General features: G+C 36.5%; 1 protein-coding gene across 1 annotated transcript; it reads right to left on the reverse strand.

Moving 5' to 3' along the window:
- Positions 1 to 11849: 11849 nt before the first annotated feature.
- LOC140137330 (leucine-rich repeat-containing protein 31-like) lies at positions 11850 to 12791 on the reverse strand. Its single transcript, XM_072158973.1, has one exon. The coding sequence runs from the start codon at positions 12789 to 12791 to the stop codon at positions 11850 to 11852; it is 942 nt and encodes a 313-aa protein (XP_072015074.1).
- Between the last annotated feature and the right edge of the window lie 67 nt (positions 12792 to 12858).

Raw genomic sequence — 12858 nt, forward strand, 5'->3', positions numbered from 1 at the left:
AGACCACCAAGCAATCAGTAGATGTGCTACAGTGCTAATGTAGGCAATTATCAGACAAATATCATCGAAATTACAAAAAATTGTATGAAGTAATTCAATACACATTGGGAGATTCTGCTTTATTAGCATGTTTTCAAGAACTTAAGTTTGGAAGTTTTTACTGACGGAAAAAAGTTCTCAACGGTAACTCTTAAAATAATACTACAAAGTTGCAAAGAAACAACAAATTTGCTAGAAAATTTGGACATGCATGCTGTGTTTGAAATTGAAATACACAGTTTTCAATTAAGTTAATGTATGATTTACATTAATATAAGATAAAATTTATATACAAGTGAGTAAGAAAATTACATCTCAAATGTGATTTGTTCTGTCAAAATCAGAACTGGGCACCTACATGTTACTGGTATATGTTACAAAGTTTCTACCCGTTTCAAACAAAAGCATCGAATATTTGTTCATTTATATATTCACAACATCCCATAATGTATTGCAGCAAGTCAGCAAGTTCTTATTTACAAGTTTAGCCATTATTAGATATTATAATGGTATTGTCTGGTAACATCATTTAGTATAAAATGTGATGTGATTCAAGTAAAACGAGTCATGTGTCTGGCATATCCAATTGTTTAGTTTTCTACATAAGTGTATTGATGATTGGCAGTGTTACATATTGCAGAAAACCCCATTAAAATTGGAACATACTTCCAAAGATATAAGTAGTTGAAGGGTCCTCAAAGCAATAGAAAACAAGAGTCTCAAATTTAATATGCTAGTCATCCGACTCATTTTCTTTATCGCATCACATTTGCTCACATTCCTCATCTTTACAATATAAGTTGAAATTTGATTAAAGAATGAATAAAAATGAGAACCGTTCACTTTTATCTTCACACTTTTAATAAAATGTATATTTTATTTGGCTACCTTGAGACCATGACGTCGGTGTGTGCTCCAGTGGGTATAGTATTAAATTGTGCAGGTTGACTCAAAGAACAGGCATGTTTCCACGCTCGATCAAAGGTGGTGAATCTGTACATGCATGAAGTAACTATGAATATAAGTACTAGCGTCCCTGTCTCGAGGAAGCCAAAGGACTAAAAGGAACATTGCCCAACCTCTCACCCCCCAAAAAAAAGTAACCATAGCAACACAGTCCACTGAAGTCACACTGGACATAGTGGTATGATGAATTATGGGATGCTGTGAGTATCCTCTTTGGCCAACATATATGACACTGATGGCTTTAAGCCAGTACCTACTTTAACATTGTTCCTTATTCCATTCGGAACTTGTGGCAAATTACCACAATAATTCACTTGTCCCAAGGGGCAGCTATTTATTCAATCAATTCTAAAACTGAGAAAAATCAAACATAGATTACAATTTGCAATAAATGCTTTGTTCCCTTTAACCTCGCTCTGTCTATCTTTAATAAATAAAAGAAAATGCATTAGTTCCACCTAGATTTGAACCAGTAATCTAGAGATGAAGCATCCAAATTCTAGACCACTACACTATGCAACCGACTTGCTAGAATGTAGATTTTTTGCAATGCTTAAAGCCATATTGTAACATTTGCTGAGTGATGAGGACACCCTCAAAATTCTGTTTTGGTTTTTACATGATCAAAATGTACGGTATAATTTAAACTAACATACCCAGCAAAAATCAAAAGACTCTTAAGTGCTGTAGTTTAGTCAAAATCCGAGATTTTGAATAAAACGTAGGAACCGTTGTTTAATTATTACGATGGAGATATTAGTCGAACACGTACTCGATGTTCATAACACAGTACCTACATGGCATGTGGCACACTCAATACATATCAAAGGATCGTGCCGCAGCACGACCGATGGAGTGACACGCATTGACAACATCAGTGCTGGTAGTAAATTCCAATTTTCTTTGCTTTACCTCAGTTGTTCAGCTCAAAATTAAAAGTGGACATATCCGACAGTAAAAGCTTATATTTTATGGAAAAGAAATACTAATCTATTTTTTATGTGAATGTTTCAACATGGCTTTAAATTTGGATGGATAAAATGGATATGGTATATGAAATGAATAATGTGGTACTGTGCTACAAGTTGCAGACAAAATCTGTCCACAACTTTGTTATATACTATGTACTTCAGGTAGGATACAAATTTACATAATACTCCCATCAACCTGATATGGAAATAAAATGTAATACCCATGGGTATGATTTATGTCATTTAGTTTTAGTCTTGTGAGTAAATAAAACAAGAAATGCTGGCATTGTTCTATATGAGATGCTTTTGTGATTATGCAAATTTACTGTTATGTATTTTGTAAATATGATTATAATTATGTGAACATTTCAGAAAATAAACGTGTACACTTTGGTGAGTTCACAAATTCTTTGTGTCCTGTCATTTAATATCATTATTATTGCATGGATACAAGTATCGTTCAGTTAATGAATAGAGCAATCTATAGATGGTATAAAGTGTGACCTGATCCTCAAAACCTGTAACATCAACCTGTCAAAATCTGCTATCATACAGTAGACAGCAAATTAATACAATGCTATCAGCAGTAGAACAGAAATAAATACAATGATATAGGCAGTGTACAACAAAATACAATGCTATCTGCAGTACAGAGCATATAAATAGAATGCTATCAGCAGTAGACAACAAATAAATACAATGCTATCATAAGTAGAACAGAAATAAATAGAATGCTATCAACAATAGACAGCAAATAAATACAATGCTATCTGCGGTATACAGCAAATAAATACAATGCTATCAGCAGTAGACAGCAAATAAATACAATGCTATCTGCAGTATACAGCAAATTAATACAATGCTATCAGCAGTAGACAGCAAATAAATACATTGCCATCAGCAGTAGACAGCAAATAAATACATTGCCATCAGCAGTAGACAGCAAATAAATACAATGCTACCAGCAGTAGACAGTAAATAAATATAATGCAATCAGCAGTAGACAGCAAATAAATACAATGTTATCAACAGTAGACAGCAAATTAATACAATGCTATCAGCAGTATCCAGCAAATAAATACAATGCTATCAGCAGTAAACAGCAAATACAATGCTATCAGCAGTAGACAGCAAATAATACAGTTCAATCAGCAGTAAACCCCAAATTAATACAACGCTATCAGCATTAGACAGTAAATATATACAATGCTATCAGCAGTAGACCCCAAATTAATACAATGCTATCAGCAGTAGACAACAAATAAATACATTGCTATCAGCAATAGACCCCAAATTAATACAATGCTATCAGCAGTAGACAGCAAATATATATAATGCTATCAGCAGTAGACAGCAAATAAATACAATGCTATCAGCAGTAGACAGTATACAAATATTAACTGTCTATGAGTGTGATGGTCGAAATATAATCAATCGGTGAAAGATGGATTGTTCCATTACACGAGCGGAACGGCGAAAGTGGAATGGAACAATACATCTTTCACCGAGTGATTATATTTCGACCATTACTGAATTTAAGACAGTTAATATTTGTTTTATATCACTCATGCATAAATTCTATTACTAAAATACTCTTTAAGGTAGGAAATACATTTTTTCATTAACATAACACCATGTTTTGCCATGATATACTTCACATTTTGGGGTCCACCCCATAACTAAATCAGCGAGTCCAAGAGTCAGCGCACGGCTTGGGGCAGGCGCACTACGCCAGAGCACATGATGGTAAAGACTATCACACGGAGAGGGTGATAGTAAAATGGCAAATGGTAATCAACCAATGAACTGTCTAGAATTTATGTATGAGTGATATAACAAATAATATAATGCTATCAGCAGTATACCCCAAATTAATAATGCTATCAGCAGTAGACAGCAAATAAATACAATGCAATCAGCAGTAGACCCCAAATTAATACAATGCTATCAGCAGAAGACAGCAAATAAATACAATGCTATCAGCAGTAGACGCAAATAAATACAATGCTATCAGCAGTAGACAGCAAATAATATAATGCTATCAGCAGTATACCCCAAATTAATAATGCTATCAGCAGTAGACAGCAAATAATACAGTGCAATCAGCAGTAGACCCCAAATTAATACAATGCTATCAGCAGTAGACAGCAAATATATACAATGCTATCAGCAGTAGACAGCAAATAAATACAATGCTATCAGCAGTAGACAGCAAATAAATACATTGCTATCAGCAGTAGACCCCAAATTAATACAATGCTATCAGCAGTAGACAGCAAATAAATACAATGCTATCAGCAGTAGACAGCAAATAAATACAATGCTATCAGCAGTAGACAGCAAATAATACAATGCTATCAGCAGTAGACCCCAAATTAATACAATGCTATCAGCAGTAGACAGCAAATAAATACAATGCTATCAGCAGTAGGCAGCAAATAAATACAATGCTATCAGCAGTAGACAGCAAATAATACAATGCTATCAGCACTATACCCCAAATTAATACAATGCTATCAGCAGTAGACAGCAAATAATACAGTGCAATCAGCAGTAGACCCCAAATTAATACAATGCTATCAGCAGTAGACAGCAAATATATACAATGCTATCAGCAGTAGACAGCAAATAAATACATTGCTATCAGCAGTAGACCCCAAATTAATACAATGCTATCAGCAGTAGACAGCAAATAAATACAATGCTATCAGCAGTAGACAGCAAATAAATACAATGCTATCAGCAGTAGACAGCAAATAATACAATGCTATCAGCAGTAGACCCCAAATTAATACAATGCTATCAGCAGTAGACAGCAAATAAATACAATGCTATCAGCAGTAGACGCAAATAAATACAATGCTATCAGCAGTAGACAGCAAATAATACAATGCTATCAGCACTATACCCCAAATTAATACAATGCTATCAGCAGTAGACAGCAAATAATACAGTGCAATCAGCAGTAGACCCCAAATTAATACAATGCTATCAGCAGTAGACAGCAAATATATACAATGCTATCAGCAGTAGACAGCAAATAAATACAATGCTATCAGCAGTAGACAGCAAATAAATACATTGCTATCAGCAGTAGACCCCAAATTAATACAATGCTATCAGCAGTAGACAGCAAATAAATACAATGCTATCAGCAGTAGACAGCAAATAAATACAATGCTATCAGCAGTAGACAGCAAATAATACAATGCTATCAGCAGTAGACCCCAAATTAATACAATGCTATCAGCAGTAGACAGCAAATAAAATACAATGCTATCAGCAGTAGACAGCAAATAAATACAATGCTATCAGCAGTAGACAGCAAATAATACAATGCTATCAGCACTATACCCCAAATTAATACAATGCTATCAGCAGTAGACAGCAAATAAATACAATGCAATCAGCAGTAGACCCCAAATTAATACAATGCTATCAGCAGTAGACACCAAATAAATACAATGCTATCAGCAGTAGATAGCAAATAAATACATTGCTATCAGCAGTAGACCCCAAATTAATACAATGCTATCAGCAGTAGACAGCAAATAAATACAATGCTATCAGCAGTAGACAGCAAATAAATACAATGCTATCAGCAGTAGACAGCAAATAAATACAATGCTATCAGCAGTAGGCAGGAAATAAATACATTGCTATCAGCAGTAGACCCCAAATTAATACAATGCTATCAGCAGTAGACAGCAAATATATACAATGCTATCAGCAGTAGACAGCAAATAAATACAATGCTATCAGCAGTAGACAGCAAATAATATAATGCCATCAGCAGTATACCCCAAATTAATACAATGCTATCAGCAGTAGACAGCAAATAAATACAATGCAATCAGCAGTAGACCCCAAATTAATACAATGCCATCAGCAGAAGACAGCAAATAAATACAATGCTATCAGCAGTAGATAGCAAATAAATACATTGCTATCTGCAGTAGACCCCAAATTAATACAATGCTATCAGCAGAAGACAGCAAATAAATAAAATGTAATCAGCAGTAGACAGCAAATAAATACAATGCTATCAGCAGTAGACAGCAAATAAATACAATGCTATCAGCAGTAGACAGCAAATAAATACATTGCTATCAGCAGTAGACCCCAAATTAATACAATGCTATCAGCAGTAGACAGCAAATATATACAATGCTATCAGCAGTAGACAGCAAATAAATACAATGCTATCAGCAGTAGACAGCAAATAATTTAATGCTATCAGCAGTAGGGGAAAGTGGGGTAATGCCGGACTGTGGGGAATCCCGGACACGTCGATTGCAGCTAAACGGAGAAGGGTGGCACTATTATACTACCTTAGGGTATTAGCTACCTCAAGGTGTACCTCACGTGTACTACTACCAGCGCTTTGGGTCTCGTCTTTCTTTGTGAAAATTACGAAAAAACAGAAATTGTCATTTTGACTTTTTATCTGAACAGTGATTTATTAGCTGGGTGACAGTTAAAGCGACAAGGGACACAGATTAAGTATGGCTGAAAATTATGTTTGATACTTGATTGTTAGCTGGATGTATGAATTCTGGTATCTTAAAAATGGATTAGTAGAACAAGCACTGAAAAAATAAATCGAGACCATGAGGGGTAATCCCGGACACACATGCGTCTCTATACAGATGGGGTAATGCGGACACTTGTTATTTCGAAAATATAGACAACAACAACAGCCCCCATAGTTGCATGCTTGAGGTAACAGAAGTACCTAATACATTCAGGGATTATCATCCTACTCCACTTTCCCTCTTAACAACAACCACGTGTCCGGGAGAACCCCGTGTCCGGCATTACCCCATCATTTTTTTCCATTTTGTTTTTTAATTGTAACTTATTAACTATAGATGTTGAGTTATTAAAAACTGGTTACTAGTTAGAACATTACTCCTACTTTGCATTGATATGATTTTCACTGATGAACTTTATTTAATCTTGTTCCTGTGTAGCCTTAACGAAAGGTGCCCGGGATTACCCCACTTTCCCCTATACCCCAAATTAATAATGCTATCAGCAGTAGACAGCAAATAAATACAATGCAATCAGCAGGACACCCCAAATTAATACAATGCTATCAGCAGAGGACAGCAAATAAATACAATGCTATCAGCAGTAGACAGCAAATAAATACAATGCTATCAGCAGTAGATAGCAAATACATTGCTATCAGCAGTACATATCAAATCCTTTGTCAACCTTTAGACAAGAACTGTCCAGCACGAAATGTCCCATTGCAATTCATCCACAAAAGTTGCCAAAATGGGGTCATTTTTTGTTTAATTCAACACAGCATGAACATTTTGGATTGTATAGGCCTCACCTGGTACCAAAATGGAGCTAAGAATATTCTCCATGCTGCTAGACTATTTATAAGTCCACAGGTTATTTTGTTAAGACGCGTGAAATTTTTAAGTGCCAAGTTTTTTACTTCTTTTCTGTGAGTTTACTGTGTCAGTGCACTGTTTTGACCAAAAGTTAACTCTTTCTTCTATCCGCACGTGGACTAGCGCCATCCATTTTAACTCACCAGTCCCAGGAGTATTCTTGTACTATTTCTGGAACTAACAATGTCAAATACATCATGATAGGTCAAATATCAGGTCGCGAATCTAAATTATAGTAAAAGTTTTGGTGGAACTACTAGCTACTCGCTGAATTTTCAGTGACTAGCAGCTACTAGCCTCCAACACATGCATTCGCAACGCGCATGCGTTGTATGCAGAAACAGATGACTGCAGACATAGGTTAGTAGCTGTTAGTGGATTGGTGTAATATGAGCTTGCATGTAAGCTGCACTGGACTCTCGTTCATTCAAGGTTATGAGCTATACATTGTACATGCATTTTGCTAAATAACTTAAGTTGACATTTTCAATAAAAGGATTTGATATGGACCCCAAATTAATACAATTCTATCAGCAGTAGACAGCAAATAAATACAATGCTATCAGCAGTAGACAGCAAATAAATACAATGCTATCAGCAGTAGACAGCAAATAATACTATGCTATCAGCAGTAGACAGCAAATAAATACAATGCTATCAGCAGTAGACAGCAAATAAATACAATGCTATCATCAGTGGACAGTAAATAAATACAATGCTATCAGCAGTAGACAGTAAATAGAATGCTATCAGCAGTAGACAGCAAATAAATACAATGCTATCAGCAGTAGACAGCAAATAAATACAATGCTAGCAGCAAAAGACAGCAAATAAATACAATGCTATCAGCAGTAGACAGCAAATGAATACAATGCTATCAGCGGTAGACAGTAAATAAATACAATGCTATCAGCAGTAGACAGCAAATAATACAATGCTATCAGCAGTAAACCGTTTACTGCTGATAGCACTGTATTATTTGCTGTAAATAAAATTGAATGCCATCAGCAGTATGAAAGATTTCATTGGAACAAGACCAAAAATTTAACTCACTATTGACGGTTTTGCCTATCATGGTCGGTAGGCATCATCAGAATGATGGTTGTAGGGTGTTTTATCAGCCAGGAGAGGATCATACGCATGACTAAGGAAGTGGGCCCCCCTCGTCTCTGTTCATGACGTTAGGACTTTGTCTCCTGATCCAAATAGATTTTTTTATTCTTCTAGTGTTGGCATCATCCTCCTTACAAAGAATTTTAGCATTGTCCCAATTGATGATATAATTTTGCTGGACCGCATAAGTCTTGTTTCAAATTTGTGGCCTGTTTCACCGAAATAGGAATGTTTACAGATTGCATGGTATCTCATATACACAAGCGGTGGTGCTGAGAGGATCAATTTTATCTTTAGGATGTACAAGCATTTTACGGAGGGTGGTTTCGGTTTCATAGCTGTAGCTATACCGTGTTTCCGGAAGATTCTGTTGGCTTTCTCTGCGAGTCCCTTTACGTACGGGATCACAACAAGTCCCTTGGTCTGATTTTTACTGTCTTTCTTGGTGTTACTCTTGCTCTGTTTTTTCATCATTTTTTCTTTAATTAGTTTGAAAGTCCAACCCAGGTAACCGCAGTGCCTGAGTGCTTGTTTGATCTTTTCTTCCTCCTGCTTCCTATCCTTCTCTTCTGTAACTATGCTACTCATTATGATTTAGTAGAGTATCGAGTTGACGTATATCCCACTCATTCTATCGAGTGGGATACGTTCAACCTGAAGTAAGGATCTACAACCATCATTCTGATACATGCTACCAGCAATAGACAGTAAATAAATAAAAGTTTATCAGCAGCAGACAATAAATAAATACAATGCTATTATACTATGATCAGCTCTTAATAGGCAGGAATTATTCGGTTTTTGTTAGTGCGCAATTCAATAAAGTTCCAATTTACGTAAATTCACAAAAACACACATCATTCACGCAAAACGCAGTTCAGCGTAAGCGCTCGCCCAGCAGTGTATCGCCATTCTATATCAATCCATGATGTTATGAGTCCTGCCTATTACAAGGTTCATACATACGCACTATATAACAGCTTGCGTGATTGGTCGACCTGCTATCCGGTCATAAACAAGCCGCAAGAGAACTGATAAACGCTAGTGAGTAGGATATTACGCGCCTCTGCCCTTGAGCTGTTTACGCAAAGTGCGAGTGATGTACGCGATGTTCGCGTGCGTCCAAACACAATGGAATGAGCAAGTAAAAGCCCAAGGGCATAAACAATGTTTAGTCATGAAAATATATGAATTAACCCCTAAATCAGAGTATAGCAGTAGACATCAAATAATAGTGTTATCAACAGTGGGCAGGATGTGCTATCAGTGGTAGACAACAAATGAAATATCATCAGCAGTACTGCAGTGGCGGCTGGTGGGTAATTTTTTTGGTGGGGCAAAATAGGCGCGCAAGCGCTCAGCGACGCGCTTGCGCGAGCAGGGGGGTGTCTGAGGGGGGATGTGCCCCCCTGAGCTTTGGAAATTTTTTCGAAAATGACAGTCAAATGGTGCGATTTGGTGCATACTTTTTAGGTTAATTCACTATATTTGTTGAATGCTCAGTTAGAAGTGAATATAAAACAATAGATCATAAAAATAATGATCAAACTCTTAAAGCTTGGATACTTCTTGGCTATTTAAATTTTATTCATATTTATCAACAAAAGGAAGATCAATGCACATGATTTTATTTACTCATGCAGCTTCTTATATATGATGAATATGACAAACCCTGTATACAACCTTCAATTCTAAAGTATTCAATCATAAACCTCAGCATAAACTAAAACTTTGCATGGACTTGCACCAGTCTTAAATTTTTACTTATTCTGCCCCTAAACCACATGCATGTGTATAACAATATGCACTTTGCAGGAAAGATTTAGTTAAAGTCTATCAGCTCATCTGTTTTTTGTGTACAAAAGTATCAATGAGCACTGGTGACAAGCAGCACAAGTTTGAGACATTAAGTCATTTACCTTATATGGTAAGTGGGCAGTCAAAGGTCAGCCCAGTGTGTACCTTCAGAGGCGCAGTGGTTTTCAATGAGACCCTAGCTTCTAAGCACATTTGCAGTGAGCATGAGGCTATTTTAATGGTATAAATAAAGTACATTTGGGGCATGCCCTGTTTGGAGTTGCCATATTTTAAAACAGCTACAGTTGCCTTATTGAATAGAAAATCACTGCTACAGATGGTTTTAATGCATTGTGAAGTGTGGTGTGATGTGTAAACATACTGTTATTTATGAAATAAAACAGGTGATGTATGGAACATTATTACAACTACTTAAATTTTATTTTTTGATGGGATAAGGCCACAGGGTCACAGCCCCAAGTGCCCTAATGGACCAGCCACCACTGAGCAGTAGACAGCAAATAAGTACAATGTCATCAGCAGTAGATGAAAAATAAACAGCGCTATCAGCAGTAGACAGTAATTAAACGTGATGCTACCAAACAGAAGATGGTAAAATGCAATGTTATCCACAGTAGATATGGTAGACTGCAGCAAATAAATGCAATGCCCTCAACAATAAACTTAATTGTCAATCACCTATGATATTTTATTCACATAGCACTGAGGAAAATCACTGTTTTACAGAAAATCTCTGTCAGTGGTGGCGGAAGCATTAACATTTAGTTTTGGGTTTGCTCGGACATTTTTGCATGCTCAAAAGTGCATAAAAATGCTTTATTTCAGACCAATTTAGCCACAAATGAGACATGTTTTGATATTTTGTGGGCCTGTGTGTGTGAAGTGTGCAAATATTTGAAATTTTACCCAATTTGGGCTCAAATAACGGTGTTTTTCATACTTAAAAGGCAAATATACAGGGCAACTATTGCATTATTTTTTCTGCTGTTGTGATATTTAGGGGGGACGTCCCCTCTTCCAAAAATGTAGGGGGATGTGTCCCCCATCCATCTGCTTCTGCCGCCTATGATCACTGTGCATCCTGTGCTGTGGACTATGTGTAATGGTGTTGCTCTCTATGAAAAGTCTCCTGAGAAGGACATTGAACTTTCATGGTTCGTTTACCAAATTCTATAATGCATCAAGGGAAGAAGGGGAAATCTAAAGATGTTACCATTCTTCACTGGTCCTATAATGGTGGTCAATATAATGCTTGCATAGACAGCAAATATAATGCTATCAGCAGTAGATGGCAAATAAATACAATGCTGTCAGCAGTAGACAGCAAATAAATACAATGCTATCAGCAATAGACAGTAAATAAATATGCTATCAGCAGTAGACAGTAAATAAATATAATACCCCAGCAAGTCCATACTCTTCCATATTTAGTGGCAAGTTATGATTTTCTTCTAACCAAACCAGTGATTTTTCCGCAATTCTGCCACAACTTGATCAATGTCAATAAACTAAGAGTGTGACATATTGATATTTTTCAAACAAGAAACATTACTGTATAAAGATATTTACTTGCTGCACCCTGGATTAATTGACACTCTTTGTGGTCCATTCTAATCCTTTTCCACCCTATATCCTTGCCGACTGCAGCACAACAAACCTTGACCAGAGCACTGCACTTCATGTCAAGTCTGACATCCATTTCCAAGTACTCAAGTTTGGTCAAATGATTAATGTGTCTGAACACAGCATCAGTGCCAGTGTTCCCAATTTCGTTCCAACCAAGATTAAGAACTGTCAGATTAGGTATGGAAATGAAACTTTTAGAAAGTTCAATGATGCCACGGTCTTCAATGTCTGTAAAATACAAGTTCAAATGGACCACCTTGGTACAGCACTGTAGCTGATGTGCAAGAGGTACCAATGCCATGCCTACACAATTATTTGACAAATTCAACTCATGCAGGTTGGATGCTTTGGGAAGGAATTCACTTAATATTTTGATGTGATCTTCCTTTAATTTAGTATCTGATAAAGTCAGCCTCTCTATTTTACAATACTGTAGTTGCTGTGCAAGAGGATCTATGGCCATCCCAACCTCATTCATTGACAAATTCAACTCCCTAAGGCTAGATGCCTTTGGAAGGAATTTAGCCAATATTTTAAAGTGACTTTCTTTCAATTCTGTATCTGTTAAATTCAGCGTACTAATCTTGCAATACTGTAGTTGCCGCGCAAGATGTTCCATGGCCATCCCAATAGAATTATGTGACAAATCCAGCTCCTGCAGGTTAGATGCCTTGGGAAGGAATTCAATCAACAACTTCATGTTTTCCTCCTCCAACTGAGAGGAGGATAAACGCAATTTAAATATCCTAGTACACTGCTGTAAAAGAGGCTCTATAGCTATCCAAATTGTATTGCGTGACAAATCCAGTTCCTGCATGTTGGATGCTAGAGGAAGGAATTCAGACAACATTTTGAGCTGACCTAAACTCAATTTAGCACGACAAAAGTCAATTACTTTTATGTGTGGATTTATGATA

This window comes from Amphiura filiformis, chromosome 17, assembly GCF_039555335.1.
Source record: "Amphiura filiformis chromosome 17, Afil_fr2py, whole genome shotgun sequence".
Lineage (NCBI taxonomy): Eukaryota > Metazoa > Echinodermata > Ophiuroidea > Amphilepidida > Amphiuridae > Amphiura > Amphiura filiformis.

What these genes read in the sequence shown, in the direction of transcription:
- LOC140137330 (XM_072158973.1), bottom strand. Translation starts at nt 12,791, where the DNA reads ATGTTGTCTGAATTCCTTCCTCTAGCATCCAACATGCAGGAACTGGAT.